The sequence below is a fragment of the Taudactylus pleione genome, unplaced genomic scaffold (genome assembly GCF_031769625.1).
Source record: "Taudactylus pleione unplaced genomic scaffold, aTauple2 ptg000021l, whole genome shotgun sequence".
Taxonomy (NCBI): domain Eukaryota; kingdom Metazoa; phylum Chordata; class Amphibia; order Anura; family Myobatrachidae; genus Taudactylus; species Taudactylus pleione.
In genome coordinates, this window is record NW_028284423.1 from 7,339,403 (window position 1) to 7,360,776 (window position 21,374).

The following is a 21,374-nucleotide window of genomic DNA, read 5'->3' on the forward strand; positions in this document are numbered from 1 at the left end:
ATGTATAATTAATGGTGGTTCCAATCCCAAAATCATTTTATAATCACGGGAGTTTGAGATTACTAAACTCTAATCATGGGATCCTGGGATTAGTGAAAAAGGAGTTAAATTATATGTTTAAATATACTGTATTTTTAGTTTTTCTACACCCCTGTTCTCTCTGCCATCCATCTCCCCCATCCTGTCTTCTTTGCTATCCATCTCCCCCCTTCTGTTCTCCTTTCTATCCTTCCCCCTGCTGTCCCCCTGCTAATCTTCTCCCTCCTTTCCCCTTCCCTTTACACATAACAGAACAGAAGAAGCTTGCATCGTCGGCTGGCACACTGCCCGGTCCTCTCCCAGTACCAGCTGCTGTAGAAGAGCTGGAGTCACTGTGTTGTGGCTGCTCTCAGTCACTGTGATGTGGCTGCTCTCAGTCACTGCGATGTGGCTGCTCTCAGTCACTGTGATGTGGCTGCTCTCACTCGCTGCGATGTGGCTGCTCTCAGTCACTGTCTTGTGGCTGCTCTCAGTCACTGTGATGTGGCTGCTCTCAGTCGCTTATTGGCACGCAGTCCCAGCCTATCAGTGACTGAGAGCAGCTGAATCATGGAACTCCATCTATTAAATGGGCAGCTGGGAGAGCCTGAGCGGACCAGATCTTCCCACTGCCCTCCGGCTTAGAGCCTGATTCAGAAACGGACGATAATGCAATTGCAACTACATACTCTCACGGATATCAGTTGCTAAAATGTGCTAATGCCTTCCAAAGCATAGCCAAACCTAGGATCGCCCACTGCTACCTTCTGATATCCATCTGACGATGTACAATAGTAAAAACATTGTTACTATAGATGCACATCAGCCAGTCACGCAGTATGTAAGTCAAGTCTGACCAGCCGCAACCACTGCAGCTCTTCTGACATGCAGAGAGCTCTATTACTGCGACGGCATTAGCAAATGCAATGTGTTTGGAATCCCGTAATACCTGTGATTTAAGGGATTTAATGATTATAATCCTGGGTATTTTTGGGAACCAAAGACTTCCGGGCTCCCTGGATTGGAATCCTTAATAATTAAATCACATAACATGTCAGGGTTTAAGATATAATGTTATGTATACATTTGTTATGTAACTCATAGCATTGTTCTGGCTTCTTTTATCAGGTGCTTTAGTATGTGAGGTGTGTAGGGAAAAAGCTTTCTCCAAGAATCTAACCCTTACTACAAATACAGTATTTTATCTTAAAGCGGCCCATACATTAGTGATTCACTGTTCTGCCGAATCAGTCTAATGATCCGCGTTCTGATCCACGGATTGGTGATGATTGGCAATCCGTCAGCAGATCTGTGAAAAAATGCATGTTAAAAATCGAGACTCGACGATCCCTAGCCCTGAGCCAACTGTCACTAGAATGGGGAATTGCCCCAGTATGTCGTAGATATATGGGGGCCTTAAGAGCAAATTTAAATAAATAGTGCAAACTTTTACATTGTTGCTTTTAACCAGGTGAATGGTAGTCAAAGCCTTGATTCTAAGTTGCATTTTACCTGTGGTTACATGTGTTGGGATCGGTATGAAATCTTGGCAGGTTCCTGCATCCTACCACTAATCCTCCCCGTTAGTGCCTAAACCTAACCCTCCCCCCTTGGTTCCTAAACCTGACCCTCCCCCCATGGTGCCTAAACCTAACCCTCCCCCCTTAGTGCCTAACCCCCCCCAGTGGTGCCTAACCCTAACTCACCCCGGGGGTACCTAACACTAACCTCTCCCTCCTCCCCGAGCCTAAACCCTTACCCCCCCGTTATGCCTAACCCCCACCCTCCCCCCTGCGACTAAGACCTAACAAGCCTCGCTATACTTACGATCGGAATCTCAGCTGGGTAGTGGCATTCGGGCACCTGAATTTCATCAGCCGGGATGCCGGTTGTAGGCATCATAACTACATCCCCATGTGTTGACTGTGGAGGTGTAATGTGTTGATTTAGTGAAAATCTGTTGGCCTATGAGATTCCTAATCCCTCCAACACCAACCTCAACAGTAGACCTTTACTGCTTGTATCAAAGTGATTCCATATCAAAGAACAGTACCAAGAAAATTCACCTATTTTTGAACCATATTACTGCAAATAGCATAACATGAACAATCAAAATAATGCATAAAATAAAATTTTAACCATTTAATTGTCAAACACCGGATCCTGGAACCCCATAATCGGGTTACCTTCTGTCGCACTCCAGACTCACCTCCCATCCCTCGCTGCAGGATTGCCTTCCTACCTAGCTGTTCCCACTCCTCCATTCCATTGGCGCCACCATCTTGGAATATCACCAAAACTTCTAGCTAATCCTGTGAGAGCAGGTCCTAGTCACATGATTGGCAAGGGCACCCTATTTAATCTCTCAGGTAAATTATGATGCCAGTACAACTTCTTTCTGTGAGACCTCTGTAGTTTGGCTCCAGGGTCCTGTGTGCTTAATGGTAAATTTGGTTATCCTGTTACCCTACTGTGTATCTGCATTGTGCACTCCTGAAATCCTGCTAATCTGCACAGTGCAATCTTGTTATCCATACTGTTGAATCTACATTGCGCAATCCTGTAATCCTACTAACCTGAAATGTGCAAACCTGCAATCCTGCAAAGATATCTAGTTAATTTGCACTGATACAATCCTGATACCCTTCTGTGCTATTTTATACATATATTTTGTTATCCTGATTAGCTTTTTTTTGCGGATTCTTGAAAACCTGTCTTGTGCTAATCTAAATTTTGTTATTAGTACCCTGAATTTTATTCTGAGAATTCAGCTTTCCTGCACCTTGTATACTTGTGGACTCTTACTACCTGTATCTCTGCTAATTGCTGCCTTCTCTCAATCGTGATATTGAAGCTTCTGATTCTAATCTGCATGAAGAGGTTGTATACAGATATCTCATTTCTCTAATAATGCTGCATACACACATAAAGATTTTCTGTCCAACCATCCAACTAGTTGATTGGTTGGAATGAAAATCAGGTAATGTATGGGAGTAACTGATGATCAGCAATTTGCTCCTAAATGCCAGAAAACAGATGAAAATGGTGTCAGACAAGTTTGTTAAATATTTGATCTAAACAATTTGTTCGAACAACAGTTTTTGTCCATTTTCCGGCATTTGGGAGCAAATTGCTGATTGTCATTTGCTTTCATACCTTACCAGATTTTCATTCCAACCAATCAACTAGTTGGATGGTTGGACAGAAAATCTTTACGTGTGTATGCAGCATTAGAGGCCCTTACCTGAATCACAATTCTTCTAGTGCCGAAATATTATATTTATGTAATGTTTTTTTAGAATATTTATTTATTGTTTTATAGGAGTGGGAAAAGGAAAATGCAATTGAACATAGGAGGGGAAACAAAGGGGAAAATATGCAAGAGAGTTGCAGGAGTGCATCTTAGGGCAGGTTTTCCTAGAACATGTTAAAATGAGTATCACACAATCTATTAGACAAATAAAACTTTAAGAATAATGTTCTGAACCTGTATTACTCATTACAACGTACAGAACCGTCCTGTCCCTTGAGTTTTATGTAAACAACGGTTCCCAAATCTGATTAAATTTGTCTTCTTTTGCTTTAGGTAATGGGTAATTTTCCCGTGACAACTGCATCTTAATGCTGTTTGCTCACAGGTAACTGCATATATTTAAATGCAAAGGTTAAGTCACCCATTGTTTGAATCTTACATTATGCTAATTCACTCACTTAACTACTAACTAGAAATAACCACACGGACACCTATGGGGAAATAAAAGATCAATTTGTACTTAGAAAGATGGTGGCAGTAAAAGCAGTGCTCCAAGGCCACAGCCCGACCATTATATTTGACTAAATAAATAAATAAAAGGCGGATCCCCGCCCGGCGCAAACTGGCCTGAGGTAGAACCAGTCATCCTTAATTGGCATAGCATTGACCCCTCCCTAAGATGATGGCCCGGTCCTCCCCTAAGGTTAATGACCATTTGCCGCTATCAAAAGGCAAATGCTACCCAGGCACTCTTACGCTATAATAGGCCGCCCAGGAGCACTGCTTGCCGCCAAAGCTCGGCTCAAAGAGCCGAGCCCCGCCACCCATCAGGAAATAATCGCACACCAAGGAAGACAGCAATGATACTAATGCAAGACTCTAGACCTGCGCCCGTGAGGTTTAACCCATTGGGCCTATAAAAACTCCTCTCCTTGCAAGGCAATCGAAGCTGGCTATATAACCATCCTTCCATTAGTGACCGGACTAGATATTACTGCCAGCCTACCCTACTGCTGGCCATCTCTAGTATACTATTTGCAGGTCCTTCCTAATAGCAAGTATAATTGCAATGCAATTGCCAATACAATGATCCTTGCCCCCAAATGTACCCCCAATCGGGGTCCCAAATCTGGCTTTCGCTGTCCATAAACATCTAATAAAGGTTACCTCTGGGCTTGCCCCTAAAACTGAACAACTGAATCTTATTAGTACCTAATAAATGCGGGGCCTGAAATGCTAAAGGATGCTCATTAGCCCGATAGATACATGAATGTCCTACGACCCACACCCGACAGCTAGCATTCTTATAAACCTTCAAGAAAGGTTCATCACGCCTGGATAGGCTAATACAATTTATAGAAAAACAGCCTAGCCAAGGGAAGGAAAACAATAGTTGGGTGACCCATCTGAAGGTGAAAAACAGCAAAACCTCTTTGAGGGCAAAAGCTGAAAAGCCCTTCAAAATCCCTAGCAGCAGTAGGCATAAGGCCCTTGGGTTTCCCAACAAACTCGCAAGAAGCGCTGCTAACTATGCAACTTATCGCCGCGCAACTTTTACCTCTAGGCTGACGACTACCATTGACCTAAATGTTTTAAGGCGTCAACGGATGTACCTGCAGCTGCCATGCAGATTGCCACCCCAATCCTGGAAAATGTGTGCCAAACTGATCTAGCTGCAATTCTAAGCAACATAAGTTGTGAAAAACCCTTGTGAAGTAATACCTAGATAATGTCGTCTGAGTGGCGTGGATGAGCCAGCGCCTGGGGGCCATAACCCATTAAAGTGTACGGCCAAGCCGACTAGGATTGGTGAAAGGGTGTGCTTGAGCTGGGATAGAGGTCCATCGCACTTTAGCAAGCTGAACAGTTTAACAATCCATGAATACGACACAATTCTAGGTTAAACTGAAAACTTTATTCTCAAACAACAAACAGTTGATGTCTAATTTATCTTCTTTGAGAAACAACCTGCCAATTATAACGATCCCTAAATAAGCTAACCACAATGCCAAATTAAAGAGTTGTGCCTCTTAATAAACCAATGCGATACCCGACCATGTGCCTAACGGATCCTTTAAAATTGATAGCTCAATGGGTCTTCGTGAAATCGTTTAGAACGAGGCGCTACACCCCTGACCTCTGGCGTACCAGGAAACTTTGTGAAATATGAAAACGTTAGACTGAGCTGCCGACGTGAACGCACCGCAACGACTTGCCATATCCAAATGTAAGCCAAGAAAAATTGCTAAACATAACGAGCCGTCAACTAAATCATTAGCGTACGCGGAGCCAAGGACGTCAAAACAAACTACTTAACTTCTGGCGCTACAACCAGCCGATATTAACAGGACCAGAGTAAGCCATGTATCTCAGCATAAAGGGGGAGGCCAGCCCCCAAAACCCAATCCATGGACAACGAGACAAGCACATCTGCTGTTCCGTATTCCACTCCCGGAAAGTGACGTGCCCTAAACATCTGTGCTCGTGCGCAAACACACAGAGAGGTGATAAAACACTTAAACAGAATACGCAAAGCCAGAAGGAACTCAGGGCCTGATTCATACCCGCTCGCGAGCGCTGAGCGCTCGTAAGCGGGTCGATGGTGCCCAAGTGCGCATGCGCGTGACGGAGGCGGCTCTGTTGTGCGCATGCGCGAGACCCGGGGTCTTGCACCAAAGGGGGGGCGTGCTGTTGATGGTGATTGACAGCACGCCCCCTTTGGTGGGCGTGCCGGAGGCGTGGCCGCCCAGATGGAGGCGTTCCCATGGGAACGCCTACCGTCTGGGGCCGGCCCCACTGACATCACTAGTGATGTCAGTGGGAGTGCTTTTGGCTCTGATTGAGCCAAAAGCACTCCAGGGCTTGCGGCAGCAAGACCCTACTTCAGGGTCTCGAAGCAAGCCCAATGGTCACAATGGTCTTGACCATCGCGACCATCATTTTGGCCGCTCGCTATAGCTGTGGGTGGTCATCCACAGCTATGCGAGTGGCCAGGAGGCCGCTCCAAAAAGGAGCAGGGACGGCCCTGATTCAGAGCGAGCGCTCTGTCAGAGCAAATTGTTGATATCTATCCCCAGATAGGACAAACGTGTAAACAGAGACCTCAGTTTTGTTGCGAGAAACCGGTACGCCTAGAATCGATACAAACCGCCTGTGAAGAAAAAGTAATTCTTGCAAGATAAAAAATCACAGAGTGCCCCCACTACCGATAAAGCAACTTAAGAATTGGTCTGCTCTGACATGCGCGTGCTTACCCGCACCATTGCTAAATTGAGCTGCCACATTCGACGAAGAAAAGTAAACAGAACAACCCACTGGAAAGAACTTATCCACGGAATAATTTCCAGCGACTCAAAATTCCCGAACTGCAGAATAAATCTAAACTTGCCCGTCACCCTCCTAGGTACAAACCCCAATGGCGAAGTGCAAGACAATAAAGTGCCACACATGTGCCCCAATCTAACCTCTGCTACCAAACTACTCCTAACGAATCCTGGGTTATTGCGTTTGGGCTGACGGTTCCGTTGGGAATACGACATATATATTGTGCGTTAAAAGCAAATGAAAACCCAAATTCACAACCACCTAACGCTATGTAATACCCCATCGCTATTCGTTCTGATATCCCTTTGACCCGCTCCTGTACCACCAATGTGGCTATATTCTGTCCGATGGCCGTAACCACACAGCATGCACAATTTTAATGCCCTACGTTCGACTTCCTGTTGCACTGGGCATTACTGAACGCATAGCCTTCACCACGCCCATCACTTGAGGTACTTGGACCAGCTGGACAGTACTGCCTCCAGACCAATGGGAAAACCCATAGTTATGCAGGAGTGCCGAGTAACCGTCAACCAAAAATCTCCACGTCGTTGGATCATGAAATGAGACTGCGTATACGAATAAGCCGGCTAACCAAATCGGGGATGATCGACGGTAACCAACCCCAAAATGATAACAAGACCTTCGTCCAAAACAAACACAGAGAGAACGTACAAACTCCACATAGCTAGGACCTTGTTGGGATTCAAACTTGAACCCTCGGTACTGTGAGGCAGGAATGCTAACCACTACGCCAATCTTGTTGCCGTTCCTACATTTAGCATCTGCCGTACTGGCAAACATGCCCACCAACTTGCTTTACCTAAGCTGCTTCCTGAAACCAGAGTACGTGAGGGTAGAACGGCGATGGCGTGCCTGGGAGTGGTGGGAGGAGGGGTTATATGCTGCGCTGAAATGCAGGACGGCTGTAATTGCTATGGAATGGGGGGCTAAATGTGAAAATGTGAACAGTTGGGAAAAACCTGCGGGCACAAAATGTTGGTATGGGGGGGGGAGAGCGGCCAGTGTGCAACAATGGGTGGTAGCTGGGAGCGGATGCATGGTAGCATGCAAGCCGTGCAGGCATCGTTACCAGTGTGGGGGAGGGGGCAGCCCAGCGTTGAGGGAGGGGGGAGGGTTGATGAGGCCCCGGGTATGTTAAATGCACTGGGGGGTGGGGGCACAGAGGAAGAGGGAAGCAGGCACTGGTGCCGGGTAATGGGGCAAAGAAGTGCACCAGGGGGGTGCCCTCCGCTTATTGCGTGGGGGCGGGGGGCAGCAGAGGTCATTATGGCCTTGTTCTGCTGCTAGATGGGGTCTAAAATGGGTGCCGAGTGGTAGTGGGCGCTGCCAATCAGAGGCATGGAGCGCGGGGTGGCCTGGCGGGGGGTGCTTGGTCGCCTGCGGATCCCCCCGTGAGCCAGGCTGTGAGTGAAGGGGGGATCAAAGTGCCAGCGCCGGCTCTCCCGGCGCGTGCGAAGGGGGGGTGAAAGCGCAGCACGGCGGACTGCCCGCCGGGCCACGCGAGCCGCATGCAAAGCCTCCCCTTGAGGCAGCTATGCGTAGAGGGGGCCATCATAGCACCAGGGCCGGGTCCCCCGGCACGCACAAAGGGAGGGGGGGTGGCACGGCATAGCAGTCTAACCGCAGGGACGTGCCTGTGTGGGAGGCGTGACTGCCACGTGAGGGGGAATTAAGGTGCGTGGTGGAGGGGGGGGGGGTGCCGGGCATGGTGGGGCGCCTGGGATGGGAGCAGGGAGGGGGGGGGGGAGTGGCCGGAAAGGTGGTGCTTTTGCTGGAAGCACAGATCGGATTTGCACAGGGGGTTTAGGCTGGAGATGGAAGTGGGGTAAATACAGCTACAGCTGGCAATACAGTGGGGAAGGAAACAGCAAAGTAAATCTATTTAATGATACTTATCCCAGCCTGGTTGAAAAACTGGAAAAGAGGAAGATGGCTCCTCTTCCAGACTATTTAGAATGAATAGTAGGGGCCTTGCCCCTTATTGCTGCCATAGGCTACTTTTTTCATGGGCACATTCCTGGCTACGCCCCCTCCTCTCCTTTAACCCCTGGTGAACTAGCAATATTCCATCACTAAACAGGGTGCTTATCTTTCCTCAAGCTTATTCAAGTATTCGGATCAATGGAACAAGAATGCCCAGTAAATTAGCCATGTAATTAAAGTATTTTAAATTTGTGTTTGTTTTAAGATCTGATTCAAATAATAGGAACTCGAGATTTGGCTAATCAGAGCTACAGATTGTTTGAGACAAATAGCATGTTCAGGTGCCAGCAGGAACATAACTGCAGCTATTGCAGTCAGTGTGACTGATTTGGGACCCAGCAGCACAAGGGGCCCGATGTCAGAGAAAACAATGTTGCTTAAAGTACAAAATTAATACAGATTCAAAAGGGCCAGCACTACTAGGTGGTCTCATAGGGCGCCAGTTGTTAGAAGGCACCTTAAAGACTGTATATTTAATGCCCCTTCTGTCATGTAGGTAATGTAGCCGGATGCTTTTTACCTGTGAAAATGTCGGGCTGGGGGTATTCTTAAGATAGGTACACACTATAAGATTATCTGTCCCAATGTGACTGGTTGGGCGAAAATCTGGTAATGAATGGGAGCAAATAACAATTGACCATTTGTTCGCAAACACTGGGCTGGCTTCATACACACACTATCTCATCTCTTCCAAAATGCTGTTTTATATCACTTTTACAACAGCCGCATACTGTTTGCATGATAAACTTTGACATTAAACAGTGTGCATAATTAGCTTTTTCACTCACTGTCTCATCTTACAACAGCCGCCCTGGGGGACTTAGCAGAGTGCCTGGCAAGCTCATGAGCAGCTCAGCACTCGATGCATTTAGACTGTGGCAGAGAGCATAATCAATCCGCAATCTTTGATCCTGGTAAAGCATACAGAGATTATAAACAGCAGGTGAGATGAATCGGGGCACACTGTGCCACTGTGGACGGGCCCCCTTCTGTCTGGGAATGGGACTCCAGTCCCAGCATTTTCCCCCCTGATGGCAGCCATGCTAGATTTTGTCTTCAATGTTGATCTGTAGAGTGATTTAAGGGGGTGATTAAACTGCGGATGCAGTGACAAGGATCATGCAGATTCATGGTTATCGAGAATCTGCGCATGTGCAGTATGGGTCTGCGATCCCACGTGCAGTGCAGCAGCAAACTGTCAGTGATTGACAGTCTGCTGCCATTTCTGGGAGGGAAGAGAACTCCGTTTCCCAAAGCGGATGCATATCGCCGCCGTTGGGGGAGAGTGGAGGCCAGGATCTTGTTGGCTGATGGAGATTTCCTGGCCTCTTTTACTCATTTGCGTCGTCCAGCTTGCGTGACCCCATGGTCACACAGCTGGCCGAAGGGAGTGCAGATGATCCGATACTGCATCCTTGGATGCAGCTGCGATCAGTAATGCACGCAGGAGGTATGATGCCTCCTGCAGCATTACCATATTACAGCTATCGCAGCTGCTAACATGTTGGCAGCTGCGATAGCATATCCGTCTGCAGCTGAATCACCCCCTCTGTTCTGCAGTGATTTCTGAAACACAAGTGATTTTGGAAGCTATACTGACTACTGTTCTGTAAATCAGTCTGCTCCTGGTATATCCCATTACAAACGGTATGAGAATACACCTGCCTGCACTGTCAATTATTCCTAATCTGCATAGTTATCCAGGTTCTAGGCAAGGGCAGTGTAAAAAAAATGAAGGCTACAGGTGTACTTTAGGGTCCAGTCTTCAATCCGGGCAATGCTGGGTATCCCAGCTAGTTTACAATAATAAAATACACTATGACATCAAATTGCTGGTAATAATACATAACTCATTTTATGATCTCACAAGCAAGCTCTCTTACCCCTTTTTTTATCATTGTGTACAAATTGCACAGCGCTATGGCAAAATGCTTGATGATCTTAATACAGTAGGTGATAAGACAATAACCAAAATCAATACTTTACAATTATTAATGCGCACAGAATTGTTGGGTTAAAAGATATTTATATCATACAGTAATATGACAAATAGTGTATCGTGGTCATACACTATGTGTTGCAGTTTAGACAATACTTCAGCAGACTTATTTTATGTCACAATTCAGAGAGCTTGCACGTCTCATCTATTGCCTTTCCCTTTTATTTTCACATTCTGGTGTGAACAAGGGTTTCTCCAGGCCATTACTTGGGAAGTTCCTGGGATGCAGAGGAATACAGTGTCTTTATCTTTTACCTGCTTTGATAGAAAGAGTGACTGCCGGCAACAGATCATTAATGGTGCTGTCGCTGGAATGTACAGGTGCTTGGATGGCATCTCTCTATTGCGCTTTAAGGGAATTGGAACAGGGACCTCCAAGCTTTTAAGATTGTCATACTAGAGCGTAATGGAAGAGTATCTTCAGTTGGGAACTACAATAGACTTAATCTTATCTAAGGGGTGAGTCTATCTTGTTAGCTTTATAAATATGTCCGCAATGCTATCCCCATCCATGTTAAATAACTATACTTTCTCTGAAAAATGTGTAGTTTAGAGCTAGGTATTAACAGTGGTTACTCTAGCACCTAGGAGGACAGAAGTTTAGCTTGGTTTCTAATGTGGGCACAATAATCAGCACTTGTAACGTCTTCTAAAGATACACAGTGGGCAAAATACTGTAGTTATATTATAAGCTGAATAAGTTAGAACTTCACTTACAATTATAAATAATACCTCCATAATAAAATAGGTTTGAAAAATAATAAATGGATTGATAATAAAAAAAATATGATATCAAATATGAATGCAATAAATGCTTCCTTCAATATATTAGTTATACCATTTGCAAAATAATCAAATTATCAAACAAGACTCATTTACTAACTGATGAATACGAGGACATGTGGTACATTTTATTGTGCACAAATATATATGTGTGTCCACATAGCACATATACAGGTGCATGCCAACTTCCCATATTGTGACGTTCCCCATAAAAATGTTTGGTGCTATAATTTTCTGAACTGTGGGAATGGATGTCTATGTACATGGTTCCAAAAAGGAAGAATATATCACTTTAAAGTCCTGCCTATAATGTAAGTGTACAACAGCCCTAAATATAATGTATGATTTTGTGCAAACATAATAAATTGTCAGATCTAGCAATTAGTTTTTCTGTATGTGTTTCTAACTTTGTATTTCGGCATATGTAGGGAGAGGTGGTGGTACAGTGATTGGGGGTTTTGGGCTCAACTCCAACTAGGGCACTATCTGTTTACAGTTTCTATGTTTTCCCTCCCAATACTGGTAGGCTGATTGGCTTTGTTCAAAATGGATCCATGGGTTGTGTGTGATTTATCAGGGAATTTAAAGTGTAAGCTTCACTGGGTCAGGGGTAACATATTCTCTGTACAGTGCTGTGTTAGATGATTGGTGTTACAAACAATAGTAAATATATACAGTATGCATGTTATATACGCTGTGGAACGCATGGCGATGAAACAAACATCTAGCGGCACATCACTTCCTCCTGAAAAATGAAGTGATGCTGTGCGTTCCACGAGGTGGAACGCATATCGAGAACAATATTAAGATATCAGGGTTTCTAATACCCTTATTACTATCTAGGTGAACTTGTTTGAAAGACCAGTCATTTAATATACAATACAGTTAAAGCAGGGTGGATTAATTTAGTTTACCTAGAGATTTTTTGCAATTAATCTACGGTCCGGCCCACATGTCCAGGAAGTGGGTGGAGACTATGACTACCTATTCATTACCTGGTTCCTCAACACACACACACCTTGAAAAAGACCGATCATGGGTTGAAACGCATTGGTGTACTGCTTGCTGGCAACATTACCTTGGACCTTGAGGTACAGCTCAATAGGGGGAGCTATTGTTAAATACCCCTATATGTTTGAAACTGTTCCTTCCCAGAAAGGTCACACAAGTTACGCAGCCATTTGTTACTTGTGTTTTATATGAATAAACATTAACATTCTACCTCGCCGCAGAATCCAGATCAATTCAGCATTGTGAAAATCAGCTGTCCCGCGAGCGGCGTCACTGCTCCTTTCGGAGCATTGACAGTAGTGTGCATGCGCACAAGAGCCCTGACGTCCGGCGGAAGGAGCTGGACAGGGCGGAGGGATCCGAAAGGATCCCTCTTTGCAACCCGGATCTCCTTCCCATTGGGAAGGAGTAGGTTGTGATACACAAGCTGGAGCGTTTCCCACCTAAAGATGGTGAATGCTCCCACACTCAAGCTCCGAAAATAATGTTTTTTTGGAGCTAGATGAATTCTGTCTCCATACTAGTATGGGGACAGTGGACCATTCCGGGAGATATAGGTAAGTAGGAGATATTTGTGATATCTCCCACTTTACCTTCTTGATGAATGGCCCGATAACTTAATTTTTACCTGCTTTTGTAACAATTAAGTGATGATGAATAGGCCCTATAGTGTTGAAATACTGCATTCATTTGAAGGAATCAGGATCGGTTTTATTTGTATATGAGACTTTATGGACTTTTGTGGAATACATTGATTACCAGCAGTGAAAGGAGGGTTTCTCCTCAAAGATGTGACTATATACAACATTTTATTACCATTTTCTAATTTTAAGAATTGTTTTTTTTTTTATGATATTGTCCCTTTCTTTGCATTGACATTCATATTGGTTGTTATCACCAGTGTTTATTTTTAAGAAATATATTCTCTCCCATTGATTTGGGATCCATATACATTTTGCGGAAGAGCGCTTAGACTCTTATATTTTATTTATTTCTTAAGTTTGTGTTGTGATCAGGTGTATATCACTTGGGTCCTAGCAGCCTTCCTAAAGTGTGAGCGTGCAGGTGATTATTTTATTTCTATAAAATATTTGCTATATGTTTAAGACTAGAATTAAATAAATAAATCTATCTATCTATCTATCTATCTATCTATCTATCTATCTTCCCCTTCCTTACTCTAGTAGAGGAATATTTTATTATCCTTCAGTGACCAGGTGGAGTCACCAGAGCTGCATATAAACAAGTCCTGGAGCCTTTCACAGGAAGCCAGTGTCTGAGTCCTCCACTTCTGTTGTCTGGGAAAAGTATTGGCCATTTTTATAAGTTGTTGTCCAAGAATTTCTCTCTAGTGTGTTCAAACCAGCCATTAAAGAGCCAGCTAATGATAATTGTGCACCAAGATACTCAATTACAGCATATGTATTCTACACGGCTCAATGTAAAACATGTGGGACATTGCCTAAATTAAAATAACAATTAAAGTGTAATGTAATGCATGCTCTAACTGCAGTGATTGTTGTAATTATGAGGCTGTTTAACTATTTGTTTTCTTCTTTGTACAGTTATCAGAATCCATTCAAGCAAAGCATCTGCATAGAAATGCTGTGCCAAGGCTATCACAAGTCTTTCTCAGAACTCTTTACTCTGATACAGAAGTGGAATGCCTTAAGGGATGCTGGAGGGCCTGGGTCAGCCATATGGCAGAAAAAACCCTTGGAAGAGCAGCACGAGAAACTGGATCAACTTCAACACTTCCTGACCAGGGCTGAGGCAGCCCAACGAGCAGGTAAAATAGGGAATTCTGGGAAACTGAGCAGCAGGAACTGTAGCAGTGAGAGCCTGAGGCGAGGATTCTAAATTGTTTCATCTTTGAGTTTGAAACATTACTACAATTTAGCACATATCAGCTTTACTCTTATCAGCTGTATAGCAAGTTAAGTAGTAGATCATAAACTATAGTTAAAAAGGATAGTCTGGCATCAAACTGTGCTTTTCTAATCCTTTAAAACAAGAATCAAGGCGAGTAAGGGGTGCATATTTTTAACATCTCTTAAGGGAATATTTTTGTTTTATATGCACAAGAGGTCTGCTGGGAAGCTTATGTATGCATAGCATTGAGGCAGTGTCATTTTTTTTGTTCTGGTAACACTGCTGCATTAAGCAATATTGCAGTGCCATCATGTACGTTCAATATACACTGTGCAAATGTAATGAGATAAAATCCAGGTAAAGTAATAAGCAGCTCCGCCAAATGAAATGCTATTCTTAAATATTATACTTTTCTTTCAGATTAAATATTAAAATATGTATTTATTGAGTATGTGGGAGAGTGTTTTGCACAGTAGCTTTACTCATAACCATAATTTTCAGTTTTTCAGTATAATGTCATCATTAGGCAAGCCACCTTGGATAATTGTAATTGGTAACTATTGCCGTCTTGATAAATATGAATTAATTTCACTTTTTGTCTCTAAATGTAAATTAAATTGATATTTGTGTTTTATTATTGTGATTAGGAGCTGCTATATTGTTATATTAGCCAAAGTAAAATTACATTTAGGCCAGTCACCAAAAAATCATGAGCAAGTTAGATGGAAAATTGTTCAGACAGATTCACCTTGAACATTGCCAACTGTCCATAAGTGTGAGCAGTGCCAGCTGCTTGCAAGAGATATACATGTTCAGTTCAAAACAGGGGACATAATGGACATCCATCAGCTGAAGAACCAATTACACATAATATGGTAGAATGTTTGCTTCTCTTTATTAAACAAATTACTTTCTTACATTTTCACTCTAACTTTAGTTTCTCAATAAGCATACTGTATATGTGCTAATAATACTGCTTTTTTACCAAAATTCCGGGTCTGACTCGGAGGTTGGAACAGGGTTCCAATCCGGATCAGACCCGGAATTTCCCCAGCGCCGACCCAGGATATTCCTAAATTGGGGCCGTTCACACACCGGAACCGGGTCTGCAGAGACCTGCCTTTTCTGACGTTGAAGTGCACGCTTGGAGAAGACGTCATCTAGAAGCGCCAGTGAAGCTGGCCAATCGGCAGGCATGCGGCATGATCCAGGTCACCGTGACCCGAATCGTGCCTTTTACACTGTAGGGTTTAACGGGTTATTCCAGTGTTAAACCCTGCAAGTTACCTGGGTTGGATTGCCGGGTCACTCGACCCGGCAATCCAACCCTTTCCCCTTTTACACCCAGGAGCTACCGGGGTTAACCCTGCAAAAACTCGGGTTTTAGCTCTGGTGTAAAAGGGGTATTAATTAATTGTTTTCTTCCTCTGCAACCACATTGAAAGCAATGGTTTTCAGTAAGGACACCCGCCACCTCAGATGCAGCAGAGGAAGTAGTAAATGTCTGTGCTACCATATGGCAAGGAACACCTACAGCTGTGTCTACTCAATAAAACGATGGACGAACACAAATCAGCATGTAGGGGTGTAAGTTCATACCAAGCAGCTGGAGGCGAAATAGACAGTAGTGTGCCCCCCTCAGCCAGCCCCCTTCTGTCTCTTCAGTCATCACCCTTCTGATTCTCCAGCCAGCCCCCATCTGTCTCTTCAGCCAACTCCCTGCTGTCTCTCCTGCCAGCCCCCTTCTGTCTCTCCAGCAAGCCCCATCTGTCTCTCCAGCCAGTCCCATCTGTCTCTCCAGCCAGCCCCCTTCTGTCTCTCTAGCCAGCACCTTTCTGTCTCCTCAGCCAGCCCCTTTCTGTCTCCTCAGCCAGCCCCTTTCTGTCTCCTCAGCCAGCATCCTTCTGTCTCTTCAGCCAGCCCCTTGCAGCCCAAACATGCTTAGCTTCTCTTCTGGGTGGCTGCTTCTCTGTCAGCGGTACAGCCGGCTCCTCTTTCAGCGGTGCGATGCGCTTGATGTCATGACGCCACGCGTACCATGTCACAATAAAGAGAAAAAAAAAACCTTTATTGTAGCAGGCAACCGCCTTCAAGCTACAGTGGCTGCCCGGACCTCACAGCTAAAACCTGCTATGCCCGCTGCAGTGATCAGCAGGACACAGACAGCGGTTATAGAAAGATTTATCTGAGCCCCTCTGACAGCTGGCGTACACGTAAATCACTGTGTCTGTGTGTGTATATATCTATATAATATATATTAAATATATTATATATATATATATATATATATATAATACACAATGCACAACAGTGATCCATCGCATAACTACAAAGCATGAATAATCATAATACTACAGATACAGGGTGTGACAAATACAGGGGATGGAAAAGGCATCTCGCAGTAGCTTGTAGGGGCAGGCAGTGTACGATGCAGGGGAAAGGCACAACAGCTCTCAATGATCCAGTAACCTTCATATTGATGAGTAAACAGTGTCAGATTTGCTGAAGGCGACAGAGACAATAGACAAGGAGCACTGGTGGTAAGGATAGTGCAAGGGGAAGAACAAGAGGGAGAAGGGTCTGAGTACTTACATTTTAAAAGGAGGAGGTGTGACCAATTGGAGGGTGAACTGGTAAGTAGACAAGGTAGAGTGGAAGAGGGGAGTGAGTGAGGAGATAAGAGAGGTAACACACACACACACACACTTTTATTTTTATTAAAGTGTTACTGAGTTGAATATTAAGCAGGGAGACAAGGACTTGCAGGTTTCATACGCAGGACCCCAGTGGTGTCTCACCTGTTCAAATGCTAGTAGCCTCTCTGTCTTGCATCACATCCCTAGTGTACATTATGCAAATATCCAAAATAATATTTAAAGTGAAAAAATTAGAAAATAACTTTTTGCAGATATAAAATCTATGGAAAACCACATCAATTTAATTACATGACAACAGAAGTGAAGTGTTTAACATTTAATCCTCAAGAGGTATTCAGAAAAATAAAGAAAAAATAAACTAGAATTGTGCAACAACATTTTCAATGTGATCATCATCATCATTGCTAATGATACTACAACAGCTACAAATGGATTCATGCCGTGCATATTGATTTATTACCTACTCAATTGCAGTTTGAATGAAAATCTAAGATTTTAGTTGAAATATAGGTGATCCAGGAAAGTTGCAACTGTGGCTATACAGTATATGTAAAGGGACACTATGATCAATGCACTGGTACTTATCAGTGAGTAAAAAAACCTTATAACTGCAGAAAAAATCATTTTCAATTTGAAAATACATCCTTATGCCTTGTAAAGTTTTGCACTCACAAACGTTTTAAACTCATCATAAGTGACAATGAATTGCAATTCAAAGAATATCAGAATTACATTAAATTAATTTGTTGCGTGTCAATATATTTCTCTATAATAGACTATAGAAAGTCATAACAGTACTTTATTAAAAGCTATACTAATTGATATTATGGTGATTCATGTTGGTAATCCCTGCAGAAGTCATGATCACAAAATCAGTTTAAACTAACTTTTTTCTTATAATTGTTTATTTATGCAGCTTCACCCAATCTAAATTACTGTACAGAGAATTTTCATCATTGCTGACCATGCAAGCTCAAGTGGAAAGTGTCGGTGCTTTTTGCAGAAGAAGCCTATAAGCTGCAATAGCTAACACCATCTGCTGGCAATTGCTACCAGGGACAAAATTAATAAATTTGGCAAATAATCAGCTCCCATAGGTTTATATGGGGCTGATTTTGCGATCGAAAAATGGGGGGATGGCAGTAGATACTTTCGGATGATACTTTATACTTGTGGATATAACACAAATATTAATTGTTTATTAGACCCTGAAGTAGCATCTGGAAAATAACACTAAAAGTACAATGAGCAAAAAAAGAATAATGGTGCTACATACTGCCTGCCATTTATCCTTATATTTTTCTAGTGTCTAGCATATGTCAGTATTATTTTACTCCCCTTGTGTGACAAAAGAGGTTTATCACCACATTTGTACTTATATGTGTGGCTTGGAAATGGGTAACTACATGTGCTAGATGTTCACAGTACATCAGGTTGTTGTGTGTTGTAATTTCATTACCCCTATTAAGTGCTGGAAGATGGGCTTTGTAGCACTAAATGGGTTATGTAAAATGAATAGATTGAGTAATAGTTGGACATTTATTGATTTATCGTGCTTGTCACAGCTGCACACCAGGCTAACTGTCTGCTCACATTACTATTATACTAAAGGATTTATCTTATCATATATGTCTTATAGCATAGTACAATAAAAACTATCCTCACCATATTACCATTGACCTTAAAAAAAAAAAAAAGGTTCACATAATTGTTCGTGCAAATAGGCTACAAATTTATTATTGGGTTTGCACAAGAGATAACTTCAAATAGATCCCATAAAAAAGGCCATCTGTTGTTTTTTTTTTACTTTGTATGTCCATCACATGTTGTTTATAGAATTACCTTTTGATACTCATGATGTCATCATACTCTTTTATTTTTATATCTTATATTAAGATGCTGAAGTGACAAAGAACCAATTTGCATTAAAAATATGTATTTAATTTAATTTGGGGTTTTACACATATAAGTGCATAAATGGGTTAAAGTGCAAATTATATGCACATTTTTTATATCTAGAATTTAGGCGTCTAAATCCATGTGTTACAAAAGCTGTGTACTATATTACATTGCATTTTGAAATGTGGGCCTGATTCAAAGCCGCTCGTAAGCGGCCGCTCGTTCGCTCCGAGCAATGTTCGCACATCTGCGCATGCATATGGGTCGTAATGCGCATGCGCCAACCAGTCAGTGCGGTCGGAAATCGAGCGCTCACAAAATAGCGAGTGCCTGCTAATTTGAGTGACAGGATGAGGCGTTTGTGGGTGGTAACAGGGGAAGGTGCTTGAAAACGGGGAGTGGAGATCCGAACGCAGGCGTGCCAAACGGTCAAAAAGGGCGTTTTAAGGGTGTGCATAATTAACAAAGCATTGTCATCGACCACGTCACTTGGTTGTTTCTTAGCCTGAACTGTTCACATGATTGCGGTAGGAAAATCCTACCACAAGCACTGCGAGCAGTTCAGACGCCTTTCGATGTACTCGATTAATCAAATAAATAGCGGAGATGACGTAGGATGCGAGCGTCCAGGAGGCGATTTTACAAAATAGCGAGCGCATGTTTCGTTCGCTCGCTCAGACATAGAGGCGTCAACAGACCGCAAAGAGCGAGCGCTCAATTTAAATGGCCGGACCCTTTTTCTGAACGAGCGAGCGCAAATAGCGTCCGGCTCTGAATCAGGCCCTGTGTGTTAACCATAACATGAGAATGTTTGTTTGTGCTAACAAATATACATGTTTAAACATGTGCACTTTTAAAAAATACTCTTGTTTACTCATGTGTTGAATGGTCTCTTATCACTTTGTGTTTGACTGTAGAATTACAATTAATTGGCTTACTACTGAGAGAAATTCCAGCTTTAAGGAAACTATTTTTCTTTTTATTTAATTTTTCTTATTCTGCCTTGTTATTTGTCTATATATTTTTTGGTGACATTAGTGCTGGGTGTCGTGATACCATTCTAATATTCATACATACGCATTTATAAAATAGTTTTCTTAAAAAAAAATGTCAGTATCATGATGATCTCTGAGGTCGAAGGGTTTGTTAGAGAGATTAAAAATATAAGAGGATGTCACTATAAAATAAAACATCATTACACAGAGCAGTAGAGTGCAGAATTGTGGTATTTGTCCATAATTTAGTTGCAAGAAACACAGGAAGAACAGCATATATCTGAAGTTAATAACAGGCAAATAAAACTCTTTGTGCACCTCTCTTGTGCAAACAGTGATAAGAGTGAGGACATAAAGGCTGCATATTGTCACACATCGGGGTCTTCACTCCACTTGCTGTGTTCGGTGGTGTCATATCACCATGCTCCATGCATCATCTAGTCACTGCAGCAGCAAGTGTAAACAATCTGCCTACAAACATGAGCACAGCCATATTGGATTCTGTGAAGTGACTCGGTGGTTCTCCCAGTGTACTGCAGCTGTGATCACCTGTTTTGCCTTACCTATGGACACTCACAGCACCCTATTTAAACCAGCTCTGGCATTCATCTTATTCTCAGAACGAGGGGTTTTCTTCCTGAAGATAGTTATTATGTCCATGGCTCCAGTTGTATTCTGCACTGTTCCTGTGTATAGTCTGTGATCTCCTAGTACTCTGCACCATCCTGGGCCAGTATTTAGCATGTTCAAGCTGCAAGTTCCTGGGTGCCTGGCTTCAACACCTGCCTCCGGTGCCTCAGCAGTTGCTCCAGAGGTCACCGGGCTTTTCATCTGCTCTGGGGGTCATGTCCTTACTGCCAGAATCATCGGCGGTGTGTTGAGGTCTCCAATTACACGCTATATGGCTGGTTAGTGGCAGTTTTCCCTGTTCTGGGGGTCTTGTGGCTAAGGCTGACTCTGTCTTGCAGGACCAGTTCTAGTGCTGTGGATATCAGGGTGTGGGTTTCAGGTTTCAGGTTTCAGCAACTGTGACAGTTGACAGTCCTGAGTTCCCCATTCCTGGTTTATCAGTTGCTGAGTTCTGAGTCCAGGTTCCAGTTCCAGGGCTGGGGTCAGGTTGAGGTTCCAAGGCTGCACTGCAGTGGTCAACTGGCAGTTCTGAGTTCATCATTGCTGATTTCTACACTGAGTTCTGAGTTCACCGCAAACTGTTCCAGGTTCTCACGTTTGTGGATTCCAGTTACTTATCCTGGAACAGCTCCTGGTTAAAGAATTTAATCCGAAACTGCTAGTGTTCTCTGACTGTCAGTACCCGCTCCATGAGCAAGTATTCCATATAGTCTACTTGCTTCACCTATGTTGCATTTAGGCCCAAGGGTCCCAAAATGGATCTTTAAAACCATACAATGGTGACAAATATATATCGGAGGTCTTTTGTTCCTAATTGAATTGACCTTTATCACAGTGCTGATTGCAGTAAGTGAAAAGGAATGTGCATTGTCAGTGTTGATTCTGCACTGCCACCTGTTGTCTTTTGCTGTTATTGTGGTGGGCAT

The 21,374-nt window shown here is 43.3% G+C and overlaps 1 protein-coding gene across 1 annotated transcript in view; it reads left to right on the forward strand.

Moving 5' to 3' along the window:
* Positions 1 to 21,374, forward strand: part of TTC29 (tetratricopeptide repeat domain 29) — a 319,192-nt gene that overhangs the window by 64,206 nt on the left and 233,612 nt on the right. The window contains exon 4 of the mRNA XM_088447947.1: positions 13,961 to 14,184. Coding sequence (XP_088304073.1) covers positions 13,961 to 14,184 — 224 coding nt within the window. The remainder of the gene's footprint in view (positions 1 to 13,960; positions 14,185 to 21,374) is intronic.